General features: G+C 46.8%; 1 protein-coding gene across 5 annotated transcripts; it reads right to left on the reverse strand.

Annotated features, from left to right (window-relative positions):
* Window positions 1–167: 167 nt before the first annotated feature.
* ECRG4 (ECRG4 augurin precursor) lies at window positions 168–13,594 on the reverse strand. 5 transcript variants are annotated; one of them, XM_055243885.1, is made up of 5 exons: window positions 13,183–13,258; window positions 7,533–7,746; window positions 6,971–7,018; window positions 4,816–4,973; window positions 168–567 (listed from the first exon to the last, which is right to left on the reverse strand). In XM_055243885.1, exons 2-5 carry the CDS (start codon window positions 7,534–7,536, stop codon window positions 406–408), a joined length of 372 nt encoding a protein of 123 aa, XP_055099860.1. In that variant the 5' UTR covers window positions 7,537–7,746; window positions 13,183–13,258; the 3' UTR covers window positions 168–405. The 5 variants fall into 5 exon arrangements, with proteins under 5 accessions (XP_055099860.1, XP_063472742.1, XP_063472740.1 ...); XM_063616672.1 differs by lacking the exon at window positions 13,183–13,258 and adding an exon at window positions 12,240–12,406; XM_063616670.1 differs by lacking the exon at window positions 13,183–13,258 and adding an exon at window positions 7,840–8,064.
* Window positions 13,595–15,971: the final 2,377 nt, after the last annotated feature.

The following is a 15,971-nucleotide window of genomic DNA, read 5'->3' on the forward strand; positions in this document are numbered from 1 at the left end:
TGTGTTCTAACAAACTGAAGACCTCTCACTCAGTCCCGTGGTCTGCCTGGGTGGTGGTGAGGAATCTCACAGTGGTAACAGAGAGGTGCCTCTCAGATGCAACTTCAAAACATCAAGGGAACGAGAAATGTCACCAGCTTAATTTGCACCCAAATGAATTCTGAGACTTTTCTTTTTAACAAAATGCTTTATTTCTATTTTTAAATGAGATGCATTTTAGGCATTCCCATGAAATATCAAAAGGCATTTACATGTGTTGTTTTAACTCTTCTTTTTTGATTACACAAAGTAGGTAGAAAAGATCTGCTGAAATAGAACAAATCAGAAACCAAGTAGTGTAAGGCATTAGGAGATACAGGAAGAGAATCGCTATTTGCTTCTTGTACAGCGTGTGGCAAGTCATGGTTAGTAGTCATCGTAGTTGACACTGGCTCCATGCCTAAAGCTGTAGGGGCTCCGGGGACCAATTGCAGAGTCTTCATCATAGTGACGTTGGTAGTAATCGCCATAGTACTCATGTCCATTTCTATCTCTGTTAAGCCAATAGGTGATGTCATCTTCAAATTTCTGGAGGAAAAGAGAATGATAGAGAATGGATTTAAGGGCACACAGTACCCTAAGACCTAATCTTACCTATGGCTTTTCTCCATGGTGGTTTTTCTTCAATGATTAACAAACCTTAGTCACTCCCTGTTATCGTAGTCTTGTGCTTAGAGGCCAAAACAGTCAGCAGTATTCACTGTGATAAAAGCTATCTTTTCCCAAAGGAGCGCAGGCCCATACCTTTGCAAAATATTTGCTAAGTGTACTCCAGACTTAAATGTTTTTCTCTCTCTTGGTAAATCAAATGGACAGCTGCCCAAATACTGTAACAACTTGGCCTGACCCTCAGGCCACATCTCACTGTGGCAAACACTGTCTTATCTTCCTACCCCATTCCTGTGCCTGGCCTTTTATATTGCATGTAGTAGATGCTTAATAAAATGTTGCCTGAGTTAGATCAACCACTGCATTGGCCTATTATAGTGCCAGGGCAGAGAACTGGGGGTACATTTGATGGTGACTCTTATACCTGTGTTGTTGGTTAGAGAGTACACAGATGCATTTATTTATTCTGCAAAAGCTCTGAGATGGGCACCATGTGTCATGCCCTGTGCTGGGCACTGGAGGGCTGCCAAAAACAGAGTCTCTGCCTTCAAGAAGCCTACTGTTCCTGAGTGACAGATATGAGAAGAGACAGTTGCAGATAATAAAAGGGATAGAGAAGCTAAAGCTGAGTAAGTAGTGTAGAATGATGCCCAGGTTTTTGGTTTGGGCAACTGATCTTGGCTATTAATACATTCTTTTTAAAGGAGAGACTAATTTTTTCTTTGGTGGTGGTGAAGGTACAATATTAATTTAGACTAGGACTCACGGGTGTTGATGCTCAGGACATGGCAAGAGATCTAGTGTGAGAGCAGAAAGGCAGGGAGATGACAGATGGGCTGGGTGAATGGGTCATGCCATTGGGGTACAGGGCCAGTTTTTCTCCAAGCATGGCCCATGCACCCCTGCATCTAAATCACAAATGCAGGTTCTCAGGCACCAGCCACTCCATGCCTCCTGCATGGAACTTTCTGATGTAGGGACTCAGAAACCTGTTATTATTTTAACAAGACTGCCAATGAACATTAATTAATATTGAGAACTTTGTGAGGCTGGAATCCCCAGCCTAGCCCGTGTCTGTGGTCTCTGGGGCTCGGTGGTAATCCACTCTTGGTGGGTAGTGGGCCAGCTAGTGCTGGGCTAAAGAGCACGATTCCAATTTCTCACTACCATACTCTATACCTGGGGTCTGAATCATCTGAGCCCACCGCAGCCTCTGCTTTGGGAAGGAGGACACCGACTTCTTTGGCTCCATCTCTAGTTTTGCTTCTCCCATAATACAACATTTTTGGCCATGGGTGAAACGATCTTGCCTCTTGGGTTTTCTCATTTTATTTTATTCATTTATTTATTTTTTAAGAGGGAGTTTCACTCTTTCACCCAGGCTGGAGTGAAGTGGCGTGATTTCGGCTCACTGCAACCTCCATCCACCAGGTTCAAGCGATTCTCCTGCCTCAGCCTCCCGAGTAGCTGAGATTATAGCCATCCGCCACCATGCCTGGCTAATTTTTTTGTGTTTTTAGTAGAGACGGGTTTTTGCCATGTTGGCCAGGCTGGTCTCCAACTCCTGACCTCAGGTGATCCACCCATCTCGGCCTCCCAACGTGCTAGGATTACAAGCATGAGCCACTGTTCCTGGCCTCTCATTTTACAAATTTGCTTACAGTTTTAGCTTAAATATGTATTTTCAAAAATTTTTAAAAATGTTTGATGAATACAGAAATAATGTAGACTAAGATTTTAAAATCTGTATGTGAGAGAAGAGCATAGAAAAAGAAGATCGTATTCCTTTGCCAGAGACCACTAGTGACACTTGGATGTAGTCACTGTACTCTTTTTAATGCATATTAAGTTACTGTAATCTTATTTGATCCTCATCTTTATTCTGGTTTTGTCACCCGACATTATTTGAGCAGTTTCTGCATGTTAAACTCTCTTTTTTTTCTTTTTTGAGACAGATTCTCATTCTGTCGCCCAGGCTGGAGTGTAGTGGTATGATCTCAGCTCACAGCAACCTCTGCCTCCCGGGTTCGAGGGATTCTCCTGTCTCAGCCCCCTGAGTAGCTGAGACTACAGGCATGAGCCACACACCTGGCTAATTTTTTGTATTTTTAGTAGAGACAGGGTTTTGTCCTGTTGGCCAAGCTGGTCTTGAACTCTTGACCTCAGGTGATCCACCTGCCTTGGCCTCCCAAAGTGTTGGGATTACAGGCATGAGCCACCATGCCCGTCCCTGCATGTTAAACTCCTAATGCCCATTTTAATGATGGTCATCAAAGATGTGCAAATTACTGAAAGAGGATATAGCATTTTCATCTATCAAGTAAGCAAACATATATTTTTAATTTTCAGTGAGAACACCAGATGCTGCTGAAGATTCCAGAAAACTGTTGCTCTTACATGTGACTCACAGGAATGTGCAATTTGACAATACTCAGAGATACTTAAATGTGATTCCACCCTTGCCCCAGGAGCCTCACTGGGAAGAATGTGGTCTAAGTAAGAGGCAAACTGTACAGAGATGCAAATAATAGCACCTGCCTTTTGGGTTGTTGTGAATGTGAAATAAGTTCATACCTCTAAGTACTTAGAATCATGCTTGGCTCAGAGTTTGGCTATACATGTTTACCTATTTGCACAGAAAAAGAAAAAAAAGCAAAAAGACACTTAGGGAACAAGTAATATGTCCAATGGTTGGAAATGTGAAGGAAATTATGGTATAGCCACATGATTTCATTTTATGTAGCCATTAAAAACGGGCCGGGCGCGGTGGCTCACGCTTGTAATCCCAGCACTTTGGGAGGCCGAGGCGGGCGGATCACAAGGTCAGGAGATCGAGACCACGGTGAAACCCCGTCTCTACTAAAAATACAAAAAAATTAGCCGGGCGTGATGGCGGGCGCCTGTAGTCCCAGCTACTCGGAGAGGCTGAGACAGGAGAATGGCGTGAACCCGGGAGGCGGAGCTTGCAGTGAGCCGAGACTGCGCCACTGCACTCCAGCCTGGGTGACAGAGTGAGACTCCGTCTCCAAAAAAAAAAAAAAAAAACGAAGGCCGAGGCGGGCGGATCACAAGGTCAGGAGATCGAGACCACGGTGAAACCCCGTCTCTACTAAAAATACAAAAAATTAGCTAGGCGCGGTGGCGGGCGCCTGTAGTCCCAGCTACTCAGGAGGCTGAGGCAGGAGAATGGCGTGAACCCGGGAGGCAGAGCTTGCAGTGAGCCGAGATCGCGCCACTGCACTCCAGCCTGGGGGAGAGAGCAAGACTCCGTCTCAAAACAAAAAAAAAACAAAAAAAAAACGATACGTCGAAGGGGTTTAGTTTTTTCTTCACCTACTGCAGTATTGTGTATACACTGTCTAAATGAATCATGTGCCCGTTTTGAAAAACACATCCGACTGCCCAATTGGAGGTCCTGCCCATGAAAAGCCCATTTGCTCCCTGGTGGGGCAGCAAAGGCCACGGGTCCTCCCTCTATGTCTCACACAGGGAGCTCAGCCTCTGCACTCACCATGGACGGATGCCCATGCGGCCGAGTCTGTGACTTCCATGGGCTGCCGTCTCACCTCCACATGCACCCCAGCTGGGAGCCTAAGATTATAAACTCTTTGTCTTTCATTCAGTGAATACGTCCACCAATGCCATCTAGGCACATGAACTGTAAACCATCTTTTCCTATAAGTGCATTGACAAATTTTCCCCAAAACCTCTACAAAGACCCATCCTCTCTTTACAGGTCCTTTTTTCATCTCTTTTCATTATCATCATAGATCCTGGCATCCCTGTTGTTTCTGACAGTCTTCAAGGTAAAAGTTAAAAGGTTTTGGGGGATTGTGAGTTATTTTAAGGATACTCTGGCAAAACTGTTCAGCCAAGTTAAAAGGGTTCCCAAGAAAGTCAGATTCTCGATGAATCTAGGTCCCCACTGTTTTGGTTCATGACTGCCCTGGGTTCTGCCTCCTGAATGTACCCTGGTGGAAACTTCCAGCCATCGCCCTTACACCGTAGGTAACATGATCCAGTGCCTGATAGCACTTGGCATATGATGGGGCTCTTACTCTAGGAATGAACAGCAAAGCTGAATTTTCTGCTTCCTATTTCCCCGAGCCAGGCCTCCTGCCACCCTGCCCCGTAGAAGCCAGGCCTGCAGCCGGAGGCAACACCTACCGCTTCATCAAAGCCCATGTAGAGAAACTGCTGGTACCACTGCTGCACCTCGGGCCGAGTCCGGTCCCACAGCTGCCGCTTCTGGCGCTTCAGGCTGCCGAGGAATTCTTTGGCTTTGTTCTCATCAACGGCCACTTTAGTCTTAGTTGGAACAGGTGCTGAAATCATCAATTCCCCATCCCCAAAGCACAAAGAATGATTTCCTTCCTCACTTGCGGTGAATCCCTGTTATACATCCCATCCCCCACCACCATGTGTAGGAGGGTTTTGACTCTCAACTTCATTCTTACTTGCATGTGACAATGTGACACAGCTTCATAGATTCTGTCACCATGCTTCCTGTTAGTAAGTGCTATTTGGTACAACCCTATAAAGGGGCACGGACTAAACTTCAGCCTCTAGGTCCTCAGGGTAGAAACGAAATTCAGCTCATCCCCTGCAGCCCACTCGCGCCCGGGACCCAGCACTTTCCCACGGGCAAGTGGCCCACCCCTCAGGCTCCGCATTCAGGAAACAGACTGGATATCTAGTGCCACACAGGTATACGGGCATGTCCATTGCATATGCCAACACAAGAGGGTTTTACTTGGCTCAGGAGATTTTGTAAGAAAAAGGAACTGGAATGATGAACCCCCGGTGAGCAGGGACCAGACCCTGCCCAACAGTAGAGCTGATTCTCACACCAGGCTGCTGGGACACTGAATCCCCTTAAGCCAATGCCTCTCTGCACCTCACAGTCTGACCATTGATGCAGGATACTGACTCACACCCTCACACTGCTGCTGCTAACGTCTTTCCATCACAGTCTCAATTGTTGAAATGGAACCACTTCTGCAGGATGTGCTCGAGGAAGCCACTGTGCCATTAGGCATTTTTCTCCTGCTGTCACGTTTTCAGCCTCTGTCCCTGTATCTATAAAAGCGGATGGACAGCCCCTCTTGATGACGTTAGGAAAAATGCACAGGATCATGGAAATGCAGGTCTGGTGCATTTGTTGGTCATATGGATAAATATCAGCAGGGTCTTTTGTTTGTTTGTTTACAATCCCTCCAGGGATTGTAACAGTGTTTTGTACACAGTAGATGCTCAGTATGTGTTTCTTGATTTGAACTGAGTCAAGGCTGCGGGATGCACACCTAGGAGTTGTGACTGCCTCAGCAGCTTGCTCACCTATGACAGACTGGCTCTGTGAGGGTGTTGTTCATCCCTGGGCATCCGTGAGGTGAGGCTCTGGCCACCACATAGCACAGGGAGGGGACCCTGTGAGCTAGCTGCCTCAGAGATTGGGGGTGGGCCAGGGCTTCATGGGTGGCTGGAAAGCCAGGAAAAGATGCTGGGACCACCCTCAAGCTTGTTCTCCAGCCACCTGTGGGAGGGACCCTGAGCAGGAACTGGGGAGTGTGGTAAGAATGACTGAGGACCCCACTTCAGGGAGGAAGTTCAGCCTGCTAGAATCCCCCGTAAACTAGGAGGGAAAGAATGACTAAATGGTCACATCAGAAGTGTGGTCACACTTTTTCATTTCTAAGGGATTCTTAATTTTACAGATAAAGATGATAGTTGGGAGAGGGAAAATGACATTCACGAGACCCCACAATTGATCCACCTGATCTGATTACAGCAGGTCCAGAACCTGTGTGTTGTGACCCCCCAGACTGTTCAATTTCTATGACATTTTGCTGCTCTCACATTTATCTTAGATGCATTATTCAAAACAGAGGCTAATAAAAAGAAAGCCTTTCCTGTTTGAAACCCTTCCCCAAGAGCTCATCGGATACACGGACTACCGCCACACTGCTGTTCCACGCCTGCCCCACCAACTGAGGATTATGTGCGCCAAAGATAGTCTCTAAAGTGCTTCATGGTCCTAAAATAAATAGCATGCAATTAACACTGTACTACTGTTTCTTTTATTTTTGAGTCCACACTGACAGGTTTCAGAAAAATAACCTTCAGACATTTACTGGCAATAATATTTATCTAATAAAATACCACACCACATACCCACAGAATAAGCCCTTCATATCTGCTAACCTTTTAAGGAGTAAACACTTCTGATTTTCCAAATACAAGACTCCAGTGAGCACAATCCATATTGCCATTTTATTTCCATCCAGTTAAGAATGCATCCCTTATCCATTTGGGGTATATTTACCTTCTCGTTTTTGAAGCATCAGCTTGAGTTTATTTCCACTTATGCCACCTAAAGAAATGAAAATCGAAATCCATATCAGAGTTACACTGCTCCCTTCAATTTATCAAAGGCAAAAATCAGAGTGGGAAAAAAGAACTGCGGGCCCCTGCCTTGATTTGGCAACTTGGTAACATCACAGTATTACTTAATGCTTGCTGTATTCCCTGTCCTGCAGGACAAACAATTCAGGCTGCCCATGGCTAATACTGGTGATAATGACCACAGCCGACCAAGGGCATTATGATTTGAGCCAGTCAGAGTGATGCTATTCTTTTAGCCCTGTGTCTTACTATGAGGTGCAGCCATCTGTCATGTGCATCCTCCCGCAAACTTTCACTTCACGGTGTAATACGTTGAATAGTGAATAGTGTCCTCCCGAAACTCCTATCCACCAGAAACTCATGAATGGGAGCTTATTTGCTTATTTGGAAATGGGGTCTTTTCAGATATAATCCATTAAGGATCTCAAGATTTTCTTTTTTTTAATTTTCTTTCTTTTTTTTTTTTTTTTTTACAGCCTTACCCATCACTGAGAGGGTCTCAAGATGTTATCATACAGGATTTAGATGGATAGAAATCCAGTGACTGGTGTTTTTATAAGAAGAAGAGAGGATCCAGAGAGGTCACCCATGTGAAGACAGAGGCAGGCAGAAATGGGATTCAGGCTCCCACACGCTGGGGAACTTGCCTTCGCTCTCTAAAAGTGCAGCCCGGTTTTGTAGCTTGCCCAGATCACCCTAAAATCAAGCATGATTTATACCACTTGCTGTTATTTGTATTCACTTTTGAAAGTGTTTCTGATCAGCTCAATCGTTGTTAACAGAAAATACCTTGTCTGGCCTGATAGAACACATGCCCTCACCCAGCGAACTGGCTTGCAGACCTATAGAAGCCTCTGACCCTTAACTGTTGCATGCAGACATGCTGACATCGTAAGTAGTGAGTAGAGCATCTTCGGGTGTAAGGAACTGGAGTCAGGCCCCAGGATGGAGGTAATGGTGACCACTTTCTCAGCAGGGTTCTTAGCCTCTCCTTCCATGGACAGGCTCTAGGGGGTCTAGAAAGGCATGTAAAATTGCGTTTGCATCTGCAAAGGCACAGTTTTCTGGGAATAGGAACCATAGCTTTTGCCAGACTCTTAAAAGTGTCTGTGACCCAAATAAAATTAAGAACCCCTGCTTTGTTTGTGAATTATACATTGATAAAGCTGGGGGGAAAAATAAATGTTTTAAAAGAGAACCTCTGCATAAAGAATTTACTATGGAGTTGGGGAGAAAAATATATCCATAGCCAAGAGTTACAAGCTGGCTGCCCTACCTGAGGATGCATTTTATTAGCATACCCAGTGTTTACAAATTTTGAATTTGAATGCCTCTCAGCCCAAGTCACTTAGCACACCCATGGTCCCTAAGCAGCCACCTAACCTACTAGCCTCCTGTAGCATTTGGATTAAAGTACTACCTAGCTGCCTTCAGATTCATTGGGCCATCCAGGGAGACTGCTGGCCTGCCCTCTGGGATGGGACAGGGAACCTGCTAGAACTTAAGTCTATTTCCTGCTAAGTGCCTCCCTCGTGATTCACAGGTAGGGTGGCCACACTTTCTGGCTGTCCAGGGACAGCCCTGGTATATACCTCTTGTCCTTGTAAATTAATGATAGTGCCTCCTTTTGCTCTCAAAAGTGTTTCAGCTTGGATGATAAATTACATGGCCACCCAATTTTTCGAGGTTTAATGGCATGGAAATGGCTTCATAAGATCTCTAGGGACCACACTGAAGGGCCAGGGAAGAGAGGTGGTGGTTTCCCTCGCACCTTCCCTATGAGAACCGGGAGTCTGCTGGGTGGCGAGCTAAGGTATCAGCGTAGTGCACAGCAGCCTGTGGGAGAGCTGCAGTGGTTTTTGTTGTCTGTGCTCAAGTCGGTCTACAGTGATGTAGTTGTTTAAAAAGCAATTGCAATTTTAGGCTGTTTAATAAAGGATACTTAAAAAAAAGAAAGTAACTGTCCTGTCGCTGTTTCATCACAGCTCTGAACAGACCTCCCCTCTACTATTTAGTTCAGTTCACATCATCTCACTTGAAGAAGGTCGTAGAAAAACTGGAGTTGTGGTCAAAGGAGAGTGTCCAGAGAGGACTAGCACCCAAACATGTGTTATATGAGAAGAAATTAAAGGAATTTAGGTGTTTAACCTAGAGAAATAAAACTTGTGGGGCCGGGTGTGGTGGCTCACACCTGTAACCCCAGCACTTTGGGAGGCCAAGGCAGGCACATCGCCTGAGGTCAGGAGTTCGAGACCAGCCTGGTCAACTTGGTGAAACCCTGTCTCTACTAAAAATACAAAAAATTAGCCGAGTGTGGTGGTGCATGCCTGTAGTCCCAGCTACTCGGGAGGCTGAGGCAGGAGAATCACTTGAACCCGGGAGACGGAAGTTGCAGTGAACCAAGATAGTGTCACTGCACTCCATCCTGGGTGACAGAGTGAGACTCCATCTCAGAAAAAAAAAAGAAAGAAAGAGAGAAAGAAGGAAGGAAGGAAGGAAGGAAGGAAGGAAGGAAGGAAGGAAGGAAAGAAAGAAAGAAAGAAAGAAAGAAAGAAAGAAAGAAAGAAAGAAAGAAAGAAAAGAAAGGAAAGAAAGAGAAAGAAAGAAAGAAAGAGAAAGAAAGAGGAAAGAAAGAAAAAGAGAAAGAAGAAAGAAAAGAAAGAAGGAAAGAAAAGAAAGAAAAGAAAAAAGAAAGAAAGAAAAAGAAAGAAAGAAAGAAAGAAAGAAAGAAAGAAAGAAAGAAAGAAAGAAAGAAAGAAACAGAAAGGAAGGAGAAAAAGAAGGAAGGAAGGAAGAAAGAAGAAAAAGGAAGGAAGGAAGGAAGGAAACTTGTGGGAGGAGAGCAAAGGCTTTGAGGGGCCACTGGGCCATAGGTTAGGGCATGAAGTAAGGTTTCTAACACCCAGACAGACAACCACCCAAGATGGGACAAATGGCCTTGGGGGATTTGAGATTAAGAGTTGCTGGAGGCATCTGAGCATAAATAAACAAAGATGAGCACTTGACCAGGCTACTGTAGAGGGGATTTTCTAATTAGATGGGGGTGGGACTACTGTTAAACCCTCTACTTCCCTTCCAAACTTAAATTCAATGAAGAAATCTATGAAAATATTTGCCAAGGGAGACAGATATGTTCCTTGGCACTGATAATAGCATTCATTAATGTCTTAACATTTGTCAGTCTCTAACAGCTCACAGGGTAGTGCATACAGAATTAAGTATGGCCCCTCCATCTGTTTGCCTTCTGTAAAAGTGTTTAACAATTAATGAATGAAATGTGGTCTGATGTTGAAATAGACATTGGGTGTAGGCATTTGCTATGAGGCTGCAATTTCCTGCAGCAAATGTATGTCACTATTACTCCAGAAACAAACCTTAGCTATAGACTGAAAAGCACAAATAAGTCCCAAATTATGAATTATGAATGCTGCTACTGTGCCAGGTACTACACACTGAACTCCATATCAGTACATATAATTGGACACTACACTAAATTTGTTTGAGGAAAAGAATAAGGAACAATAGAATAGCTGTGATTTTTTTCTGTATTACGGATTTTTCACCCAATATCATCAGTTGTTCATTCGAGACTGCAATAATAAGCACTCCTGAATTTATCCAATCCAGTTGCCTAGTATTAGCTCTCCCAGCAAATTCAGAGCTGCAAAATGCTCCTCTGAAGGAGCTTAATATTAATACATTGATCAAGAAGGGGCCACGGTTGTTTTCTTTATTAAATATTTGTGAATGAGGAAGGGCGTGGTGGTTCAAGCCTATAATCCTAGCACTTTGGGAAGCCGAGGCAGATGCATCACTTGAGCCCAGGAGTTCGAGACCAGCCTGGGCTACATAGTGAGACTCATCTCTACTAAAAATTAAAAGCAAAAAAAAAAAAAATTGCCAGACATGGTGTCACACACCTGTAGTCCCAGCTACTTGGGAGGCTGAGGTGGGAGGATTGCTTGAGCCCGGGAGATCAAGGCTGCAGTGAGCTATGATCACACCACTGCACTCCTGCCTGGGCAACAAAGTGAGACCCTGCCTCAAAAAAAAAAAAAAACGTTTGGAGGTGGCATAAAGAGTCACCTTTGGGATTACATAAAGATTTTCACTGTAGGCTGGGCATGGTGGTTCATGTTTGTAATCCCAGCACTTTGGGAGGCCAAGGTTGGCGGATCACCTGAGGTCGGCAGTTCGAGACCAGCCTGACCAACATGGAGAAACCCCATCTCTACTAAAAATACCAAAAAAAAAAAAAAAAAAAAAAAAAACCTTAGCTGGGTGTGGTGGCACATGCCTGTAATTCCAGCTACTTGGGAGGCTGAGGTAGGGGAATCGCTTGAACCCGGGAGGCAGAGGTTGCAGTGAGCCAAGATCATGCCATTGCACTCCAGCCTGGGCAACAAGAGCAAAACTCCATCTCAAAAAATATATATATATTTTAATTGTATAAGAACTTTCACATCCCAGCTCAGTGATGATATTTTAACTGACTTCTATCACTGAGTTATTGGTATAAACTAAATAAAATACAAGTCCTGAAAATAAATGGCTTGTAGCCAGTGCTCACTCTACTTATTCAGATGTGCTTTTTTCTTCTTCTTCTTCTTCTTCTTCTTCTTCTTCTTCTTCTTCTTCTTCTTCTTCTTCTTCTTCTTCTTCTTCTTTTATTTATTTATTTTTTTATTTTGCGACGGAGTTTCGCTCTTGTTACCCAGGCTGGAGTGCAATGGCACGATCTCAGCTCACCACAATCTCCACCTCCCAGATTCAAGCGATTCTCCTGCCTCAGCCTCCTGAGTAGCTGGGATTACAGGTATGTGCCACCACGTCCGGCATTTTTAGTAGAGACAGGGGTTCTCCATGTTGGTCAGGCTGGTCTCGAACTCCCGACCTCAGGTGATCTGCCCCTCTCGGCCTCCCAAAGTGCTGGGATTACAGGTATGAGCCACCGAGGCCGGCCCAGATGTGCTTCTTAAAATGGGAAGAACAAAGAGTGGGAGGCAGGTAAACCATACAATGGGAAATGACTGACTAGCTTCACCTGTGATTCTAATGTGGAACAGTAATCCTCCTCACCTGAACAGACCCCACCACCTCTCCTGCTGTTCTAGCAACCCTGGGGCTGCATCCTAGGGCTCCTACTGAATGTCCCCTGCCTCTTCTCACCTGGAGTTCAGTTTTCATACCTGTTTTGAATGAGCACAATACAGAAACTGAGCAATCGAGTGAGCCTCCCTTTCACATTAGGCAGTGCCCAGCTGCTTTGCAGTGGGACAGCGCCAGTCTCAGGCTCTTGGGCAAGTCACTTCATACACCAGTAACTCTGAGGTCACAATCCCTGCCTCCCCAAGGTGTAAGCTTCAAAGGCAGTCATGTGTCCTTGAGGCCACCTGTGAACCATAAAGGTTCCTCCTACCCAGTGAAGGTGGTAACTCAGGACAAACCACGGCTTTAGATTATGGTTCCTAAAGTGGGGCCTGTGGAGCCCAGCGTTCAGATATCGGAGCACCCATCATTCTAGGTGTGCGTATGAATGCACGTTTTACAGAGAGCGAGCGGGGAATTTTGGAGTTTTCAACCGATTCGCTGGGAGCTCCACGAAGCAGAAAAGATTAAGCATTACTCCTTTTAAGAGCCTTTCCCCTCTCTGGGGTGTGAGGCCTGTGCCCAGCTTTGCAAATTGCAACTTGACCACCTGGGAAGCGCAAGTCAACTCGGTTGCCAAGCGACTGCCTGGAAGGGAATCGCGGTGATGATGCCATTTGCCTCCTCTGGGTTACCAGCTGCGTAAAGCCCCCACAACCCCTTTGCCCCTTACGTTACACCCCGAAACACTACTTGCCCACCCTTCGGACGCCTGGCCCTCCTTGCCCAAGGTTGCCCGGGAGATCTGAGACCCTGCCCTTGACCCCGGTACTCTGTCCACCCGCACAAGCTCACCACTTCGCACTCGTGCGAGTGCAAAACCCCAGACCCGGTCCCCTACCACCCCCTTGGCCCTGCCTAGGCTAAGGATGTGTCCCTACGCCGCCACCCCATCACCGATCGCTCTCCCTGGGCACCCTGGAAGCGCCACACGGGGCCAACCCCTGGCGCAGCTATCAATCAGCCTGGCATCGCCCCGCTCACCTGGACCCCAGCACAGGAGCAGGAGCAGCGCCAGCCCGGTCAGGGCCAGGACAGCAGGCCGCGCGGGGGAGGCGGCCATGGCGGCGCAGCGCGAGCAGGAGGGTGAGGGGCGCACTTGGAGCCGCTGCGCGGGAGAACTGGGCGCGGGAGAGGGGTGCGAGCGGGCAGGCGCGGCCGCGGGTTATCCCTGCGTCGCTGCCGGGGCGGGACCTAGTGGGTGGGCGCCGCGCCAAAGGGCTGAAGGCCAAGCAGCTGCGCCCAGCGCACGGGCGAGCACCGCCGAGGTCCTCTCTCCGGCCCCGGCCCCAAGGGGAACGCAGCCCCTGGGCTCCAAGGCCAAGGATGCTCGGCCACGGAGAACCGCCGGCGGCAGGGCGCCGCGTGGCCAGCGCTGCCCGCAGCGAAAGCGGTTAGGACAAGCTGGGTTCCGGAGACCCAGGGAAGGGCAGAAGGCATCAGGAGAAGGGACGAGGCCCCCTGGCCACTCAGAGGGAGGACTTGCCGGATCCCAGCGCTGGGGTGTCTCCTTGGCTCCCCCACTTCTTCCGCCCGCCCCAGCCACGCCACTGTTCCCCTTACTCCTAGCCCCTTCCTTCCCCATCTCCCTCCCTCCCTGCTTGGGGGCCTTCTGCCTGATTTGTAAAGTGGGCTTTGGAATTTCCTTAGTTCAGAGCTGCTCTTAAGGATGCCTTAGGCGGGGCTGTTTTTTGAGATATTTTGAAAGACTCCACAGTCTGGGTTCAGAGCTGCAGTCTAGGAGATCGTCTCACCCAAACTTCTCCAATAGAAAAGCCTCTGAGAAACTAGGAACCTGCTGCCCTGCAGCTGTGAGCAAAACCACTGCTTCCCTTTGTCCACTCTGTAATCCGGGCACACTTCAGCAAGCGATGTTAAGGTGAGACCCAAGGGAAACACAGAACTGCATCCCAGTAACGGGCCTGTTCAAATGTAGAGGACACGTGAAAGGCGGCGTAGTGAACAAAAACTAGAACAACTTTATCCCAACGGACTCTGAGCGGGTCACCTAATTATTCTCTCCAGGCCTGGGCTACAAAAGGATGGTGATGTGAGATTACCTTTCCTGTGTTCCCATCTCAGATCTGCCGTGAAGTGAGCTGATTACCTCTTTCCTTCACCAAGGTTCTCACTTATTTCCCGCCCCCCGAGACGGAGTTTCACTCTTGTTGCCCAGGCTGGAGTGCAGTGATGTGATCTCACTCACTGCAACCTCTGCCTCCCGGGTTCAAGCCATTCTCCTGCCTCGGCCTCCTGAGTAGCTGGGATTACAGGCATGCGGCACGAAGCCCGGCTAATTTTGTATTTTTAGTAGAGAAGGGATTTTACCATGTTGGCCAGGCTGGTCTTGAACTCCTGAACTCAGGTGATTCACCCACCTCGGCCTCCCAAAGTGTTAGGATTACAGGTGTGAGCCACCGCACCGGCCAGTATTTTTATACCCTCCAGCGGTAAGCACTTACTATCTCTCCATATAATTAGCTCTCCATGCAATGCAGTTGAATTTCTCCAGCAGGAAGGAGAAAGAAGTCTTCTAACATTGAGTTAGTAAAGACAGATGGTGGCCGACCAAAGAAAAAAGTGCGAAGTGGGTCTGAGTTAAATAATGATACTGCCCAGGGTGTCAGAGACAATCAGAAGAATAATGTCACGCATCTAGTTATCTTGGGGAAGTGCTTCTAAACCCTTGAGGAAACTGTAGAATAGGGAATAGGAGTTTTAAAAGTAACTAGGCATGTATTTACTTTTGCCTGAGGACAAGAAATTTATCATACAAAGAAAAATCAAGGCACATAAAAAGCCAATGTTCTGTTTGGATTGGTTTAGAACATACATTAAACATAATGGCTGTAATCTCTTATTTATCATGTGCAGTTCATCCCCCTTACCGCAGATTGCCACCAATATCTGCTTCTAATATGACATTCAAATTCTCGTGACTTAATGTCTCGTGACATTCAAATTCACCATGACTTAACGGGGGTCATGGTGGCTCATGCCTGTAATCCCAGCACTTTGGGAGGCTGAGGAGAGCAGATCACTTGAGGTCAGGAGTTCGAGACCAGCCTGGCCAACATGGTGAAACCCCCTCTCTACAAAAATACAAAAATTAGCCAGGCATGGTGGCTCATGCCTGTAGTCCCAGCTACTTGGGAGGCTGAGGCAGGAGAATCACTTGAACCCAGGAGGTGGAGGTTGCAGTGAGCCGAGTTCGCACCACTGCACTCCAGCCTGGGTGACAAAGCGAGATACTATCTCAAAAAAAAGAAATTACCTTCACTTAATCGGGATATGATCAGAGAGAGTTCTATAGCAGGGAGCCTCTTACTGTGCCTTCAGAGGGGCCGCTAAACTCATGTATTCAGCCTGGAGACACTATGTCAGTTCTTATGCTGATATCTAAGTTCCTTTTCATCTGTCTATTTGTTCAACGATATTTACTTATTGTCTTAGTCCATTTGGGCTGCCAAACAAAATACGGTAAGCTGAGTAGCTTATAAACAACAGAAATGGATTTTGCACAGTTCTGGAGGCTGGAAATCCAAGACTAAGGCCCCAGCAGATTTGGTGTCTGGTCAGGCCCTGCTTCCTACTTCCTAGATGGCACCTTCTTGCTGTGTCCTCATATGGTAGAAGGGGTGAGGGAGCTCTCTGGGGCTCTTTTATGAGGTCATGAATCCTACTCATGAGGGATCCATCCTCAGTACCAGATCATCTCCCAAAGGCTCCACCTCCTAACACCTCACTTCAGGAATTAGGATTTAATGTACGAA

The sequence above is a fragment of the Symphalangus syndactylus genome, chromosome 14 (assembly GCF_028878055.3).
Source record: "Symphalangus syndactylus isolate Jambi chromosome 14, NHGRI_mSymSyn1-v2.1_pri, whole genome shotgun sequence".
Classification (NCBI taxonomy): Eukaryota; Metazoa; Chordata; class Mammalia; order Primates; family Hylobatidae; genus Symphalangus; species Symphalangus syndactylus.